Source organism: Rhipicephalus sanguineus, chromosome 11, assembly GCF_013339695.2.
Source record: "Rhipicephalus sanguineus isolate Rsan-2018 chromosome 11, BIME_Rsan_1.4, whole genome shotgun sequence".
In the NCBI taxonomy this organism is placed as follows: domain Eukaryota; kingdom Metazoa; phylum Arthropoda; class Arachnida; order Ixodida; family Ixodidae; genus Rhipicephalus; species Rhipicephalus sanguineus.
The window spans coordinates 52,944,792-52,964,342 of NC_051186.1; the positions used below are offsets into that span (position 1 = coordinate 52,944,792).

Genomic DNA, 19,551 nt, shown 5'->3' on the forward strand with positions numbered 1-19,551 from the left:
TGAAGACGGAGGGAGAGGGGGGGGGGGGGGCAGTAGAGAGAGTTTGAACAAAATGTCACCTAACGTTATTTTCAAAGAACGCCTTTCCCATATCCCATATATGGGTCATTTGATGTCAGGTTTCGAAAAACATATCAATGCTGATTTCAACAATGACTAAATCTTGGACGCCGATTTCGAAATGCAGCTTTCGTTCCACAGTGATGTTTCAACTCATAGTGACAGCATGGGGTGCCTCACGAAAAAAAATGCTTGAGAACAATCTCGTCTCTGTAGCTTACCCGAAAACAAAGCACTGTTAATTGCAATAGGTGAGTACTATTTAGCGACGTCGCAAAACTTCATTTCGTGTGAAGCCGTGGGCATGCGGCCTGCAGGCCGCGTGTTTGAGACCCCTGGTCTACACAAAGTAAACACAAAAAGAGGCACTCACGATCCGCTCGTAGAACTCCTTCCGGCGCTCGGCCCGCTTCTTGAGGTCGACCAGCATGCCGCGTATCTTGCGCTCCTGCTTCCTAGCCTCATGCCACATGTTGTCTCGCGACGAGCGAGTTGGGAAGAACATGTCCTTCTTCTTCGTCGTCGTTGTATCACTGCGGCCCTGGTGCGACGAAAGCCGCCAGACGTTGCACGCGCATCGAACACAAAAAGGGGCGCAACCACACCTGCGTAAAAACAATGCGAGGAGATCATGGTCAATCCAATGTGCGCGAAAAAATCCACAAGCTGCAAGGCTCTCTTGAATCAATCATTTCAATTGTGCTCAGCACAAAGCAACTACATTTCACTTACAACCATGCTCAGTTACAATCTAAGAAAAAATGGCAACCGCACCCACAGAATCACAGCACACCTGCCCTCCACCTGTGAAATAGTCGTGCTAGCTAGTTTCTGCTCGAACCATAAGTACTTTTTTTTTGCTAATGTGAACACTATGCATATCAAGAGCTAAAGGTTCGTCGTTACTACCTATCTAAAACACTACGTTTGGCTGAGCATCAATGCCAGGATGCCTGGCGAAATTTACCACAACGCTCAAGTATCTGACCAGATAAACTGAGTTTTTACAGCAAGTTTGTTCATGACTCTCAAAAACTGGTTCAGAGTTTAAATCTTGCACAATAAAATGCACACCAAATTAGGAACTTGATTAGTGAAATTTTATTATCGGCAAAATGCGCATTTTGATCTTAAGTGTACACAGTAAACCAGTTTACACCCTTAAAGGCCAACTCCGGCGATTTTTCGAGGTCGATGGATCTCAATGAAATTCGCTGGGTACGTTCCTTTGCACGTTTCTGTCATTTATGCCAAATTACAGGCTTGAGACATGCACAGATTGTTTGCAAATGAATTTTAAAGATTGTCTGCAAACGCCCCCTTGGCTTCCAACAATTATTGGCAACATTGCGTCTGTGACGTCAGTATTGGTAAGGCGGTGGAAGTGACGCAGCCGAGGGCACCGCTAACTTCGGCCGCTACAGCGAGCGTCTGCTGTGCTGGCCAAGGCACTTTCATTATCAGACGCGGCACTGTCAGTCGCAGACATTACAGCTGACGCGCGGCGTGCTCACCTCTCCACTGTGCGCCTGCTCGTCCCGGCTGTCGCAGTTTTCATACTCCGCGGCGGCATGACCGGCATGCCTTGCACGACTTCCGGTTCGTTCGTAACAACGTCTACGTCATACGTAGACAGTACACTCGGTTGGGTTTCGGTTTCGCGCTTTTTTGCTTATTTAAAATTATTCTCCAATTTGCCGAGTATTTCTGCTATCGGGCCCGTAACAGGAGCGTCTCAGGAACATAAAAGCACCATCACTTTGACGTGGCCAAAATATCGCCGGAGTTGGCCTTTAAGGGCATTTTAGCATGTCTATAACTAACACCCTTACACCTCAGAAGAAAGGCGTTTTCATGAAACAAAACACGTGATATCATGGTGGGCTGCCAATCATCTAAACACCCTTATCATTGAAAAAAAAAACGTGAAAAATAAAGTCTACCAGCCAGGAAACATACAATTACAGATGGCACCAGGATAGAATCTTTTTCAATACACCATTTCTCTCTAAACACTGTGTACACCCGTGAACCAATGTTGAGGACCAATCGGTGCTGCTAAAACTTTTTCTTTTTTTTTACAGCCCCAGCATGTAAATTGAAATGGATTGGTCCAACCTAAGAGTACATGTTCGACCAATGCAACGTATTGAAGCAATACTATGCTGCGGACATGTATTAGAAGAAATATTTTTGTTTCACGATGGTGCCATGTTTCCCATAGTTTTGCTTGCTACTGTGCGTATGCTAGCTTTTAATAATAATAATATCTGGGGTTTAACGTCCCAAAACCACGATATGATTATGAGAGACGCCGTAGTAGAAGGCTCCGGAAATTTCGACCACCTGGGGTTCTTTAACGTGCACCTAAATCTAAGTACACGGGCCTCAAACATTTTCGCCTCCATCGAAAATGCAGCCGCCGCGGCCGGGATTCGATCCCGCGACCTTCGGGTCAGCAGTCGAGCGCCATAACCACTAGACCACCGTGGCGGGGTGTATGCTAGCTTTTAAACCTTTCGCAACCTCTTGATGAGTATAGTCCTCATTAGATTTCGCAACAAAATGACCGACGACGACTATACTCGTCATCAACGAAAATTGGTCCCACACGAAACCAATTAGGAATATACTCGTCATACTAGTGTTGCTTGATGCTAGATGGCCACACTTGTCCATGTTGGGCCATTTGTGCCATGCCTTTCATTTTATTGCTATTTCTCATTGTATTGCTATGCGGTGACGCCACCTTGGAGTTATATATTTTTGTGCTATTAGTGAAATAAAGGAGCCCCATTAAAGAATGGTACCGTTTTATTAAGGAAAAAAAGTTCTACAAATTGAGCAAAACAATTTTTTAGCCAATTTTGGCACGCTTTTCTTTTTTCCTTATGGTAGCGAAAGGGTTAAAACCACACTGAAAGGCAAAAACGGGCAAATCTTCCTCATTCAGTAAACAAAATAATATCAACAGGTGCACACATGCCATGATTTACACACATGCCGTGACACAACGCCAATGATTTACCCGTCTTATAGTGAAATATATTGACGTTATTTGCTATGTCATTGTGCGCAGAGGAGCACGATTTTTTTTTCATCACCAGCGAGCCCATGCATTTGAGAAGCGCCGAAACAAGCGCAGCGAGGGCAGTCGATTGACTTGATGGGCTGATACCGGCGTGCAGTAGCGTAACCAGAAATTCTTTTTCGAAAAGGGAAGGGGGGGGCTTTAACCACACTTTATGTATGTCCGTGCGTGCGTTTTTATGTGTGCCTGTATAAATACACATGCAACATTGAAAAATTTCGAAGTGATTTAAACACACTCCTGGCTACGCCACTGCCGGCGTTTCTAATGGATGCGCTTTCGATCGAACCCGGTCGTAAAAATCGAATATCTCATTCGCGATCGGCTCATATTGGCAAGCGAGCAAACTGCGATCGGGCGCGAGCAACTGAAAGTGTCTTACTTGAAGCTAGCGATTTTATATGATCACAAAATGCAGCACAGACGCTTGCGAAACCAACGTCATAACCCACCGTGTTCAAAAAGTTGATTGATCGATTGATTGACTGATTATTTTTAATGACACAAGGGCGTCCAGCCAAGGAGTGCCATGAAATTTCTAGGGAGTGGATATTCGCCCGGCATCCGGCTGAATTGCGCGAGCGGAACTTGGCCGGCAGTGTCTCCTCATTGGCCGGCTGTAGTCACGTGGTTAATGCCGGCATCCTGTGGCAAAAAGCGCTTTGCCGGCACGGGTATTTGCCGAGTGTCATTTCGCGAGCGGCCGTCAAGCGAAGAGTGCCGGCATTTAGTGAGAGAACAATTATATGCCGGTAGTTTGACTTCCCCACGCCGTCGCCACATCTGAAAACGCACGCCGTGACGGCAACAGTTGTCCGGTTCTGGTTTGGCCGGCAGTTTGCTTTTGCGGCCGGCCGTCAAGCGACGAGCGCCGGCACTTAGCGCACGGGTATTTGCGAGTTTCATTTCGCGAGCGGCCGTCAAGCGAAGAGTGCCGGCATTTAGTGCGGGAACAATTACATGCCGGTAGTTTGACTTGCCAACGCCGTAGCCACGTCTGAAAACGCACGCCGTGACAGCAACAGAGTCGTCCGGCTGTGGTGTGACCGGCAGTTTGCTTTCGCGAGCGGCCGGCCGTCAAGCGACGAGCGCTTAGCGCGGAGACAATTATTTGCCGGTAGTTTTACTTATCCATGGTATAGCCTCCCCTGAAAACAGGCTGTGACTACTACGACGGCACAAGTCCTCCGGTTGTGGTTTGACCGGCAGTTTGCTTTCGCGAGCGGCCGGCCGTCAAGCGACTAGCGCGGAGACAATTATTTGCCGATACATGTCAAGATAGTGTGACGTAGTCCCGCCACGTCGGTGACAAACATGGTGAAATAAAGGGGAAAAAAAATCACCGACGATTACGCGCAACTGTTTAGGTGTTATCAGTGCCCTCAGTGATAAAATTCTTGAAGAAGATGTGAAAACAAAGCCAGATTTGCTGAACTGTGGTGTTTTGGATGAGTGCATGGACATCAACCTTGTAAGGCCCTTTTTCAGCAGTGATGCATGGCTCTCTATAACGAGCACAGTGAAGGTGAAACATATCAATGCACCAGTGGGAATGTGAACAGTGTCACGAAGAGCTTGAGAAGTTTGACTATTTTTTGTGATTGGTGTCTCTGCTGGTACCATATACCTTGCACATTGTTGAAGAGGCAGCCAAAAAAGAAACTGTGGCAATGTTCCAAGTGTGTGACTATTATATAGGTCAACATTGTGCATTGGCTTTCACGTCAACATTGTACAAACAACTTTGTTACTTGTTATTGATGGCTTGCATTGATGTCATTGAAAGCACCGTGTTGGAGCACCAGCATGTGGGGATGCGGCGTTTAGTGATGCCACATTAATGTTATCAAAACATCACATGCATGTACTTTTGTTATTTGCACACAGAGATGTTCCTGCCATGTTCTTTTCACAGACGAAGCTTGTTTGTCATCAGAGCCACCATCGTGCAGTGCCAGTTCATTGAGAAGCTGCGTCTATGGCATCATGTGCAAGCCATTCTGAAATGACCTTTTGTGTACCATGCAACAACAAAAAAAGTGAGAAATGTCATGGAGACAATGAAGGGTTTGACTGGCACTGTAGCTGGTATCATACCCCTCCATCTGATTTGAGGTAGCCAAAGAAGAAACTGTGCAATGTTCCCACTGCGGGTGACTTTTGACAATATATTTATGTGCATATCTTCCATGTTAAAATTGTTTGAAACTGAGACGTGCTGCTTTTTTATATCACCTGACGTTACCCTTTGTGTAGAGTTTGACCTCTACTAATTGCCATTATCATACCCCTCCATCTGATTTGAGGTAGTCAAAGAAGAAACTGTGCAATGTTCCCACTGCAGGTGACTTTTGACAATATTTATGTGCATATCTTGACCTTTGACAATATCTATGTGCATATCTTGACCTTTGACAATATCTATGTGCATATCTTCCATGTTAAAATTGTTTAAAACTGAGACGTGCTGCTTTTTTATATCACCTGACATTACCTGTTGTGTAGAGTTTGACCTCTACTAATTGCCATTATCATACCCCTCCATCTGATTTGAGGTAGTCAAAGAAGAAACTGTGCAATGTTCCCACTGCAGGTGACTTTTGACAATATTTATGTGCATATCTTCCATGTTAAAATTGTTTAAAACTGAGACGTGCTACTTTTTTATATCACCTGACGTTACCTGTTGTGTAGAGTTTGACCTCTACTAATTGCCATTATCATACCCCTCCATCTGATTTGAGGTAGTCAGAGAAGAAACTGCAATGTTCCCACTGCAGGTGACTTTTGACAATATTTATGTGCATATCTTCCATGTTAAAATTGTGTAAACTAAGACTTGTGTTGCCTTTTATAACGCCTGAAATTACTTTTTGTGTACCGCGCAACAAGAAAAAAAAAAGCAATGTGAGTAGTGTGTTGTCGACATTCAAAGACAAATTCAGGATAAGATGGAAGCTTGCAGAGATTTAAAAAATCATTGAAAAGGCATGTTGCTAGAGCCAACACTTCGACAGGTGGACTTGTTATCATCAAGGCTGCCCTGACAAAGCAGGCCCGTTTGTTGAAATGTTGGCTCCAGCGACATTCCCAGGCCAAGGACTTTTTCATCTCATAGAAACGCACAAGATGTTCAGTAGCGCCTTTGCTGATATCATACATAGCCCTTCCATATGTCATCAGAGGCAGCCAAAGAACAAAAGTATGAAACTTTCGTGTGAGTATTGTGCATTTCAGAATTTTTCGTAACTTCTAAATGTATGACATTTATTTTGGCAACATAGAAATAAAAAATTGAAACACGACCCCCCCCTTTTTTTTTTTTTCACTCCAATGTGCACTATGAAAGGCAACGGTACACTTGCGAAGTTCGCAGGGCATCCTAAGTGGAGGATATACCGTCAGGTTCTGAGTTAAACGAAGGAACAGCGCAAATGCCGGTCAAACCACAACCGGACGACTTGTGCCGTCGTAGTAGTCACAGCATGTTTTCAGGGGACGCTATACCATGGATAAGTAAAACTACCGGCAAATAATTTTCTCCGCGCTGAGTGCCGGCGCTCGTCACTTGACGGCCTGCCGCTCGCGAAAGCAAACTGCATGCCGGTCAAACCACAACCGGACGACTTGTGCCGTCGTAGTAGTCACAGCTGCCTGTTTTCAGGGGAGGCTATACCATGGATAAGTAAAACTACCGGCAAATAATTGTCTCCGCGCTAAGTGCCGGCGCTCGTCGCTTGACGGCCGGCCGCAAAAAGCAAACTGCCGGCCAAACCAGAACCGGACAACTGTTGCCGTCACGGCGTGCGTTTTCGGATGTGGCGACGGCGTGGGTAAGTCAAACTACCGGCATATAATTGTTCTCTCACTAAATGCCGGCATCTTCGCTTGACGGCCACTCGCGAAATGACACTCGGCAAATACACCCGTGCCGGCAAAGCGCTTTTTGCCTCAGGATTCCGGCATTAACCACGTGACTACAGCCGGCCAATGAGGAGACACTGCCGGCCAAGTTCCGCTCGCGCAATTCAGCCGGATGCCGGGTGAATATCCACTCCCAAATTTCTATTTATCTTTGACCAGGGCTACAAAGAATTAAAACGATGACTTAACGAACCTAAACCTTAACTCCGCTTCAGTTGAAAGGGAATTTACCGCGTTTTAAATTTTCAGACAGCGATGTGTAAATAATAACGGAGCGCGCCCCTCCATGCTTTCGCAAATGTTCAGCGCACAGATGAAAACGAACACAATATGCATGCTCGCTTACGCCTGCATTATCTTATCACATTGAAGCCTTTTCCTTTTGTCTACAGGCGCAAGACTTTGCTACGCACTCGGCCGAAATGATAGGGAAGTTTGGGGCTTCAAACCTTGGAGAAAGCGTGCGTTTTTTGGACACGGCATTTGACATGCATTTTCTGACAAGCGATCGCTGGAATTCTCGCAATACGGGCAGGGTTTTCATGCAAAGATGAGAAGCATCTCGTCGTTCGTGTAAACATGGAGATCCGAGAGTCAACGAAAGTGCTTTCAGAAACGGGGAGCGTGAAAAACTAAAAACATTTAGACCCGGCACACAGGCTATCCTGACAAACACGCAGACAACACGAGTGAAGTCGGCGAGGATTCGAATGTTTTTTTGTCGTGAACAACGAAAGCCGCGAGGCAGTTTAATCTCGCCGCGTCGCAGTTTTTTTCCACAAGCAAGTGGAAATGCTGATAGGAAGAATAATGACAGCGTGCTACAACAACACAAGACTGAACGTTCGCGGTGTCCGACTCGTTACTAAGCCTCGCGCCAACAGATTTTACCGGGCGGATTCGCCCGTGTACTCAAACAAGAGTGTCTTGCACTCACCTGGGTTTAACGAGCGGATTCGGTGACCACTGGCAACGTGTGAGCCATCGTCACTTTCACCCCACTAATAATTAATTAATGGAATATGCAAATAGCCTAACAGGCTACGCAAACTCCCGGTTTTCTGCGATCCGCACTCGTGAGCTGAAGAGATGCACAGTAGAGTACGAAAGCGCGCGTAAAATTTAGCACTCCGTAAAGAAGTAATAGTTGAAACTTTCTTGACAATGTCACAGTTGTTGCGTAACCTGGCGGCGAAAAGGAACTAACAGTAATTTTTGTTTTGCAATAAAATGTTCAAATGTGTCTTTTTAAAACAGCAAGAGATGGCGCGCAAGTAAGTCTATTAACGTAGTTAAGAATACGTGTTGGTGTTTTGTTTGGCCTGTTGTGTCGCACTCGCTTTACAGAGCACCCACGTGGTGACGCTAGTGACGTTATCGACGCTATCTCAGTCGCTTTCTGGTAGGGGTGTGCGAATATCAAATTTTTCGAATACGAATCGAATACGAATATCCACCTTCGAATATCGAATCGAATATCGAATATCAAAGGAAAAATGCCTCCACAGTAACAATATTTTATTTAACATGTGGCTATTTGAAAAAAAAAAAAAACATTAACAGCCTGACTGGCAACAGAACATACACTGCTATCTCCAGAACACAATGTCCAGGCTAGCACAATGCACATCACAACACAAGCAAATATCACGGCACAATGAAAGTAATGACTACATGTTATCATCAAGAAATATGAGTCGCTCCACATGATCAGGCAGCAGGCGCTCCCTTCTAACAGAGACAACCCCCCCTTCCCCCTGCCACTGAAAAGGCACGCTCGCTTGGAACAGAAGTGGCTGGTATAAGGAGTTACATGGGGCAAAGCTTTGCCAGACTGGGGTATCTGAAGGTGCCTACAGTCCGCATATTAAACGAGTGGTAGTGCGGCACGTTACGGCCTCAAATTATTGAAAATGTACGGTTACATGATCGTCAACAGCGCTGCACGTCGGAGATGCACCAGCAATAAATCATACGTCGCAGGCCGATATCGTGCCTTCGTGTACTTACGATGTTTATCGCTCCTCTTGGCAACGTTTTTAGCTATACGAACGCAGCAGAAATGTGGAAGACGAGTTATTTTATGCATGATAATCGAATCGCATATTCGAATATTCGAAGTTATCGAATATTCGAAACTTCTCGAATACACGATTTTCGAATCGAATACGAATATTTCGAATGTAATATTCGACGAATATTCGAAACTTTCGAATATTCGCACCATAGGCGGAGAGTACGGGGGGGCTGGGGGGCTTGGGCCCCCCCCCGGACTGCCTCATGGGGGGGCTGAGCCCCCCCTGGCGCCGGCCCAGGGTATTTTTTTAAGAGCTTGGCTTAGGTCCCCGGGTCGTCCTGTCTGGTAGCTATTTCATAGGAGGCCCTTTATGCCCACATCTTTTTCATTTCAGCCATTTAAAGTTCGGCGCATGGGCCAGTGACAAGTCAAACATTCAATGGAAAAAAATCACAGCATATCCACGTGGCGAATGATGATGACTGGGGCGAAGCGAACTCGCGCTGCAGCACGGCGATGGCATTGGCGCGAGCGTGGTCTTCTTGATGGAAGATATTGTGACTAGATTGTTTGAGAACCACAATCTGTTGCACACACCGCAACTATGGCCGAAACTGTTATCAAGGAAGTCCCGCTGGAAGCGCGCGTCGGCGCCTTCGGGCAGAGCCTGCGTGATGCGTTTTGCAGCCACTTGACGTGCTCGCACAGCCTCGGGCTCTGCCTGCCGGTACGCGCGCTTTCTCGCCGCTTCACGGTCCTTCACATTTTGAAGATCCGATTCGCGCCGCAGCCGTGCAGCTTCGGCCTCGCGGGCTCGAACGGCGGGGTCTTCGCGCCGCAGCCGTGCAGCTTGTCGAGCAGCTTCGGCCTCGCGGGCTCGAACGGCGGGGTCTTCTCGCCGCAGCCGTTCAGCTTGTCGAGCAGCTTCGGATTCGCGGGCTCGAACGGCGGAATCTGCTTCGAGGCGTCGACGTGCAGCTTCGGCCTCGCGGGCTCTCACCTCAGGATTCTGTCTGCGAGCGCGCGCTGCCGCCGCCTTCCGTGCCCTCCGTTCCGCAGCCTTGTCTTCCATCTGGCGACTCCGAGCTAAAGAGAAAGCGTGCCAAGAGGGAGCCTCATGGCGCGCGTTACTTCTGAAATGTTGTCTACGGGTGTCGTTGAAAACACGAGACGTAGTAAAGAAGAAAGAACGCCACACAGGCGAACACGCAAACGAGAGTCTCACTCGTCAACGTCGTCTTCTTCTTCTACTACATACCAGAACGCGCGCTTCTCACGAGCTAGAGGTGGCTACTACAACGCTACAAACAAACGGAGGATGCACAGACCCACGGCATAAGGAGCTTCGTCCCTAAAATGCCCCTCAAACGGATTTTTACGTGCAGAATAGGTTCTGCTGATGAACAACTGAAGCGACGACTTAAGCTACTACAAATTAAAAAATTCACCGGCGATTACGATACTGCCTAATTCGCTGAGCGCAGCCTTGTGTTCGGGCAACGCCAGCGGTGTTTGAAGTTTTGACTATCCGCAGTTGTAGCAATGTAACATTCGTTACATATTGCCACAGAAACTGCCAGCGCTCGAGTGCTACGCAGTGCATCGCAGCTGTCGCGAACCAACTGAAACGCCCACAGCCCCGTTACGACAAGCGAAGCCAGCCGCAATGCACGTGCCAGCCCTGCATGCGCACGAGCTCCGACGGAGGGGCCAGCGCGCGCGACAGAGGTGGAAAGCGAGGTTAGAGGCCACTATCCCGTGATATCGCCAAACTCCGCGTTCGCTCTCTTTCGTCGTCGTTCGCGCTATCGGTTACGCCGCCGACGCCAACGGCGATGCCGCTCAATGCAAGAACGGACGCCTAAGAGCTGCGCTCTAATTGTCTTGAACCCCGTAGTGAATGGTTTTGAGAACACAAAAATGATACTGAGAATACAAAGCAATCCCGACACAGTCAGTCAGGGAACGCTTTCGCACAAGCTTACTCGCCAATAAAAAAAAAAACGGGTAAGTTCTTGGTTGCCTACTTATTGGTACCCTTCGACATGCCTGCTTATAAAAGTGCCGAGAAAAGATTGTACGCAGTTTTGATTTATCAGTAAAGGGTTTTACTAATAGTTCGGCCACCAATGAGCAACTCCAGATTCATAACCGCAGCTTCGCACAAGGTGTAGTGGTAGCAAATGGTATTTACTACCATCTCAGAATTACTTTCGGCCATCTTGAATTGAACTCACTGGCATATAATTAAAGCTTCCCGTGATAGCATTAGCCTACTGTCTCCTGTGTGGCGCATGTTTTAACAAAGTAAAGTAACCCCACGCATTGCGTGAATCGATTTTACGCGACGCAGTCAACGAAGGCGACCTTTTTCGCTTCGAGCCAAGAGTTATGAGGTGGACCGATGTCTTTGTGTAAACTGAAAAATAAATCTGGGGTCTTCCACTTCCAGATCTTCATTGTGGTATTGCGGGCACCTAAGAGACTAAAGTTACGTTAAATTCTTTAATTTGGAAGTTGGACTCCTCTCTCTCTCTCTCTCTCTCTCTCTCTCTCTCTCTCTATATATATATATATATATATATATATATATATATATATATATATATATATATATATATATATATATATATATATATATATATAGGGAGAGTGAGAGAGAAATGTGGAAGAAGAGCAGTCGGGCCCCCGCCGCCCCCTCCGGTAAAATGAAAACTCTCCGCCTATGATTCGCACACCCCTACTTTCTGGTCCTCTCGACAACACACCTTTCGTCCATACTCCATGGGCATAGGTCGGCACTGTAAGAGAATACTCACTCATGCTCACTCACCCCAATTTTTACCGCTTTCGCACTCACTCACGTTCATACTCACGCCTACTCAGACTCATAGGCACTCACTCACGTTCATACTCACGCCTACTCAGACTCATAGGCACTCACTCACATTCATACTCACGCCTACTCAGACTCATAGGCACTCACGTTCATACTGACGCCGACTCACACTCATAGGCACTCACTCACGTTCATACTCACGCCCTCTCACACTCATTGACACTCACTCACGTTCATACTGACGCCTACTCACACTCATAGACACTCACTCACGTTCATACTGACGCCTACTCACACTCATAGACACTCACTCACGTTCATACTCACGCCTACTCACACTCATAGACACTCACTCACGTTCATATTCACGCCTACTCACACCTATAGGCACTCACTCACTTTTATACTCACGCCTACTCACAGTCATAGACAGTCACTTACGTTCATGCTCACGCCTACCACACTCATAGACAGTCACTCACGTTCATGTTCACGTCTACTCACACTCATAGACACTCACTCACGTTCATACTCATGCCTGCTCACGCCAATTGGTACTCACTCGCGTTCATACGTGCACGCCCACTTACGCTCATAAGTACTCACGTTCATACTCAAGTGTACTCACAATTATGGGCAATCGCTTACGTTCATACTCATACCCGCTCATACCCATCGGTACTCGCCTTCAGTTCCTACTCCCGCCCACTCACACTGGTAAGTACTCACTCGCGCCTACTCACACCTACTCACAGCCATTTGTACTCACGTTCGCTCATGGCTACTCACTCCCATGGGTACTCTCACATTCATACACTAGTATGTTACCTTCATACTCATGTCTGCTCACATCCCTCGTCACTCACTCATACTCACGCCTTTGAAATGAGTCTACTCATGAATGAACATGCCAAGCATTCCGCTCTACTCACACTCACATGCGTTCATACTGAAGAACACTCCCGTTCACAGATACTCGCGTTTACACGCCCACTAGCTCCCATATTCGACAATTACCGCTCACACCCACTCAACCTCGCCGGGTCTCATTGAGATCTGTCTCTCACACTGGACGTCTTGTATGCATTCGCATCTAAGATGATCTCTCATATATATTCGCGTTATATCCAAACGTGCAGATTTGCAATGAATAGGGACACACCGCGGATGGTAACACTCGTGCAAGAGAGATGTCCTACGTATGTGTTTTGTATGCGATGTCGGGACCGCGGAAAAAATTTTCGAATTAACCGAATGTCGAATTATCGAAAGTATCAAGAAAACAATAAACAAGTGTCTATTACATCAATGCATTTGCCTTTTCTTGATCATTACGTAAATTCATAGTACACATTTGGCATATAATAGCAATGTAAGTGCCGCAAAGTTATTCGCGACTTCGTTCACAATGTGGCCGCGGCTCAAGACAGCCGTGTCTTAACACCACGGAGAAAGTCCGTGCTTAACACTAAACGTGTTCTGCCCCCCTTCCTTATTACGTACCGCCACCACCCACGCGCACGTGATGATAACATTTTCGCCGGAAAAATGATCGGCAACTGAGCGTTCATTCATCATAATGCCGCAACCGAATTTTATTCCAGCACGTGGACTGCGGCTGAAGCTCTTCATCTTCAACAGCTTCCACTATGTTCGAGTTGCGTGACATTGCGCGCGCATTGCCCGAAGTCAAAAGGAAGCTACCGAGTGCCGCGTCCGCTGCGGATGAAAGCGTGGTTGCTAAATTAAGACGGGATCACAGCGTCAACGCAGTTCCGAAGGCGCGCGCGCGGCCTGCCCCCACAGTCGAAACGAAACTGCTCAGCACAGCATCCGCTGTTGAATAAACCTGGCTCGTTAATGCACAATAATGGGTGGCGACTACGCAGTTCTGAAGCGACGCGGTGAAAACGAAATTATTGCTTGTCGCAGCTTTGACCCGCAGTTGCCGCAGGCGCTATAGACACGATCATAGATATATCGCCCACGCAGTTCGCGTATGCCGAGTAAAATCGAAGATGAAGCAAGTGGGCCGCAGCCGTCGAAGTCTTTAGTCGCCAATAACGCGATTATGGCTAGATCGTAGATGGCGACCACGCCTTTATGAAGGACCGCAGCCGTTTGAGTTGTTCACGAACGCTGTTTTCCCTCCTGTGAGTCGAGCATTTGTGGCGCTTCGTGCTTGGAGCGCTCCGAGGATCGTCCGAATTAACCGGGTTGCGGTCAAATATGACCGAATTAACGAGAGTTCGATAAAATTAAACAATGCATAAGCTTGCCAGGACCAGAGAACACGTCCGAATTATCCGATTCGCCGAATTAATGGGGTGCGAATTAGCGACCTTTTACCGTATAACCTTTCATTTTCGACGACTGACCAAATAGCAAATGTATGAAGCGCTTATTTGCTAACTGCACCTTCACTATTTATGCCAGGGGTCTCAAACTCACCTCAGCTTACGAGCCGCAGTCACGTAAATTTACTCCCGCAAGGGCCAGGGCACAGTGACGAAGGTAAGAGTGGGGGGCGGGTAGGAATAGTTTGTACAAAATTCCAGCTAGTGTTGCCATGTGAAAGACCTTTCCCATATTTCATAAATGGGGTCATTTCTGATGGGGATGTTGCGCGAGGATTCCAACGACATATCTTCCTCCAAAATGACTCAAATATGGACGACGGTTCTGAGAGTTTGTTTCCCTGTTAGGTATCCATGTCCAGCAATCTGGGACATAGAGTGCTGCGGCAAAGTCGACCCTAAGGGGAAGCGCTCGGCGTAACGCTATGGAGAGCGTTCTTTAAAAATTGATTACTGAAGAATGCCTTAATTTTCGCAAATTGCACTTAAGGGACTTAACGCTGACAACGTTCTTATGCTGTACATCGCGATTAGTTTGAATTCGCCGGCTGGATGTTTTTCCCGAGACACTTTCGTGGATCCGCTGAAAATGCATGGGGTGATTTTTCAAAAGTTAATTGTAGCGCAACGATCATCTATTCGCTAATTGCACTCTAGTGGCATGTACAGTACGACAACCCTTCCATGTGCTTGCAGTTTGGTATGATTGCGCTGGCTGGATTTTTTTCCCGAAGAGTTTTTCTAAATTCTACTGCGGGAAAGCAGCCCTGCAGGGGTAAAAAAATGCCTGTCGCTAAATTGATGAGAAAGTGCATGTTGATCACGTTAAAACTCAGAAAAATCTGCAGATGCGATGCACATTATCACGCTGACGTATAGGAAATTGGTAATAGTAATAAATAATAATAAAGAATCTAACAATTTATTTGAAATTTATGGGCGCAAGCTCATAGTGTAGAAGCACATGTATTGTATAGATGGTATTTCAAGGTATATAGTTACGATCAGATTATAGATCATAATTTCATATAATGGATTTCTACTGCTCATTTTTATCCTTGATTAGTAATGAAGATTAATTACTATCTATTAATTATATGCAACCTAGTGTTCAGTGCTGTCAAACGAAAAGCATCCGAAATGGCGTTGTAGCGTTTTAATAATAGCACTGACATCTATATTTATTTAGTAATCATGGTCATCCTCATAATGGTATCTATCTATCTATCTATCTATCTATCTATCTATCTATCTATCTATCTATCTATCTATCTATCTATCTATCTATCTATCTATCTATCTATCTATCTATCTATCTATCTATCTATCTATCTATCTATCTATCTATCTATCTATCTATCTATCTATCTATCTATCTATCAAGCCGCCTACGACTTTGTGCTCTCTTGACCGTTTCGTTAACGGGATGTGCACCAAAATTGGTGTGGCATCACGTGACTGCATGACGAACATAAATGACAGGTCATAAGGTCAAAATCTTGACATGGATATCATGAACGGTATCATTTACATGCCACGGTCTTGTCCTCTCCCTGCCGTTTCGTTAATTAAATGTATACCAAGATTGGTAAGGCGTGACAAGAGTGTATGACGAACATAATTGACTGGTCGTAACGCGCAAGTCATGATATCCATGTCATGTACATCATGATTTACAAGACACGGCGTTGGGGCGCTCGCGGCCGTGTCATTAAATGAATATGTGCCCAAATTCGTATGGCGCGACATTTCTGCATGATGAACATAAATGACAGGTGGTAATATCAAAATCATAAAATGCATGTCATGTACGGCATGACTAACATTCCACGCTCAGGGTGCGCTCGCAACCGTTTCGCTAGTTTGATAGATACCAAAACTTGTATGGTGCGACGTGACTATATGCCGAACATAAATTAGAAGTAATAACATTAAAATCATGACATGTATGCCATGTACGGCATGATTTACATGCCACGCTCATGGTGCGTTCGCGGCCGTTTCATTCATTGGATATATACCAATATTGATATGGCATGACATGATTGTATAAAGAACATAAACGACAGGTCCTAACATGAAAATTGGGACATGCATATCATGTACGACATGACTTTCATGCCGCGCTTATGATGCACCTGACGAATACACCGCCCATAGAAACATCAGCCAACTGGTATGAGGCCCTTTCTAAGGCGAAAGCCTTAGGTGTCTCATCAAACGCGAAAATTGACTGCCGGCGTCTTCGAGATTTGGCGACATGTGACGATACTTCGCGAGACCGGCGGCGGCGTCGAAGGATGCAAAAAAAGTAATCGAGGGTCTAGAGTCACGTGATGCTCACGTGAATATGCGCGTGCCTGTGTACGTGCGTGTACGTGCAGTCAGCGTACCAAAAGTCACATTACCTCAGTGTAACATGACATCATTAATGACGTCATTCTGTGACGTCATGAAGACGTCACAGATCGCCAGATTTTGAGACATCGTAGTGGCGACCAAGGTCAATCTAAATAGGTCGCGAAAGTCGGAACGAAAAGTGGTCGGAAACCTATTGCGACAAACATCAACGCCCGCGTGACCATTATAGCGCTACTAGGTGAGGGGGGGACAAATAATGAAAACAAACAAGTAATTAAGCGTTTATTTTCATTACTTTTAATTTTATTTGTCACGAATTAAATTAGCAGATTATTTTAATCAAAGTTTAGTCTTGGGTATGTGGTTGAGTGGCCAATTTGTTTCGTTTATTTTCAGAAACAGCGGGCACATGCAGGCAGTCTGGTTACATGGGCCAACGGTTTTGCGCATTTTCAGATGCAAATGGCGTCGCTCGTTTTTGCGCAGTAGGTTTGTGCCTGTCGTCCGTAGGTGATTTCCTCGCATAAGCGTTGTTTTCTAGTCGTGGTACTTGGCAGAAGGTAATAAAGCCCATCGCAGCCATCGGGAACCGTTTCAGTGACTGTGTTTTGCCAGCGCACGGCCGGCGTGCTGTCGCCCTTCGGGACGATGAGTCCGCCACGCTACGCGAAGAAACACTGCGCTGTCTACGGATGCAAGAGCAACACGTGTGCAAGGTTTGTGTGCACGTTGAATTGTTATGCTACTTCTGATTTCTGTGTTATATATTTTGGGGTAATATCCTGTTCAACTGCAATATTTCGCCAATAAAATACACCTTATTTATCAAATCTGTCTTTTTCGTCTTCCCGTTATCTTGCAGGCTTCCATTATGGAGCCGTCATAGTGATAAGAAAAAGAACGTGCAGCTATAAAAAAAAAAGTAAGAAGCGGCGCCCTGTAAAAAAAATCCATAAATTCGCGCCCATCGCGTTAAAACGTGACGTCATTTCTGCTTCCGGTTGTGACGTCATCTTTTTCTTTTTTTTAATTCTGTTTGTCCCCTCCTCACATAGATGGCGACTGTTGCAACAACTAGCCACCGGCTTGACACGTGGGCTTCTACGGAAGTTACGCTACCAGTTTACATATACCTTGGTGGCGACATCGAGGGACATCGTTGCTTGGTCAAGGCGGGCCAATCACGGAGGCTCTGCAAAACCTTGTGAGGAGCAGAAAGCTTGCAATGCCTCCGATCCTGGAGGCATGTTCAAAACCACCTTTAAGGGAAGCTGTAGAGCTTTTAGAATTCGGTAAAACATTGTTGTTAACAAGGACCAACATTATTGTCGACGATGGCGTAATTTTTTCCGCTGTTTTGGCAGCAGGAGCTTTAAAATACGCAAAAGAAAACTTCGTCTTGCTCCGCCCACGCGAACGCGCCGAAACTAACCGGAACTACGTCATCGTCGGTAGCTTTGGCGGAGCCGCGCAGCACAGTCGTATCTTCAACCGTGGCCTCCGTGACTAGTTCCGGCTGGGCGCGTTTGTGGAACTGATCGCAAGGCCATGCTTTCTTTAACTGTGCTGATGTTTCCAATGACACGGCACGCCGAAGATGACGTCACCGCGTTCACTCAGCATCTCAAGAAGCCCTGCGGCTGCAGCCGCGGTTTTTGCCAAGAAATGCTATTTGCGTTCATCTGTGAATTATTACATTGATTTTCGAGTGCAGCAGGATCAAACTATGATTACACACTCCAAAGACATTTTTTTAAGTGCTTCAGCCTCCCTTTAAGTTCGGAAAGCTTTTGAATATGGCGGGGGAGGGGAGGATCAGCACGTCGACCGAGAATAAAAAGAACAGGAAAATGGATTTCGCCTTCGAGTCGTCTTAGGCGATTGCATAAGTAACCCTTCAGTTTTTCCTGTTCAGACAACCTCTATAGCGCACCTATTCGGTGCCTTTGACAACGCTGTCCCTCATCTTCACAAATTCAGTCATGCGATACTACCAATAAGCACTTCACAAAATTCAGAGGGCAGTACTAACATTTATTAGTCCAAAGTCGCCGACATGGGTCACTGGGGGGCAAAAAGATACGCCCCGTTGAACACAACCACACATTTATGCTTCGTCGTTAACGCGGGAGTGTCACACACTAAGCTTCGCCGAAATTAAGCTTGGGAATGTTCTATTGCAAGCATAAGTTAGTCCGTGCGTAATCTGGAAAAGTTTACATGCGCATGCTATGCGCATGTGAACTTTTCCAGATTACGGACGCTATTGCTTCGCGATGGGGTATTCCAGTTACCACGGCGGATGTTTATTCCGCCCCTCCGATCTTGCTTCTGCTCCCTAGGCTGTCTTCTGGCGCTGCTGTTGCACGTGAAATGTTTCAATGGAGTGCATTTTACTTCGTGGGATACGAGTCAAGCAATTTATTCTCATGGTATCAGGAATTTAACGCAACAGCGTTAAAGAGTTCGTTTCGCAGAAATTCCGGTGTCGGCGTCAGTGACGGCGTCGCTGGTTGTGAGCGAAAAATGATGCATCTTGTCCGTGACCGAAAAATGGAGAAAGACCCAAATAAAATAAATAATAAAAATCTTCGGTTTCGAGTGAGAATCGAACCGAGGCCGTCTGATACAAACAGGTAATCTACCGCAGAGCCACGCTATTTCTTGAAATGTCTTTGACAAAAAAAGAACACTACATAAATAATCGAGAAAGATGCAAATAAAATAAATAATTAAAATCTTCGGGTTCAAGTGAGAACCGAACCCAAGCCGTCAGCGTGGGAAGCACGTGTTCTACCACGTGTTCAACTGCTTCGAAAAAAAAAAAGAACACTATATGAATGTCATGTAGTGGAGGGAGTCTCCTTAACGCATGCAATATTGCGTGGCAGACACGTAGAAT

The 19,551-nt window shown here is 46.2% G+C and overlaps 1 protein-coding gene across 4 annotated transcripts in view; it reads right to left on the reverse strand.

The window, feature by feature from the left end:
• Positions 1–8,164, reverse strand: part of LOC119373951 (CLK4-associating serine/arginine rich protein) — a 46,789-nt gene extending 38,625 nt beyond the window's left edge. For all 4 annotated transcript variants that reach the window (XR_005180029.2, XR_005180030.2, XR_007414341.1 and 1 more), the window contains exons 1-2: positions 8,013–8,164; positions 434–665 (exon numbers count right to left, since the gene is read on the reverse strand). Coding sequence is in view for 1 of the 4 variants with exons in the window: in XM_037644012.2 (XP_037499940.1) it covers positions 434–565 (132 nt within the window). In the remaining 3 variants the exon portion in view is untranslated. The remainder of the gene's footprint in view (positions 1–433; positions 666–8,012) is intronic.
• Positions 8,165–19,551: the final 11,387 nt, after the last annotated feature.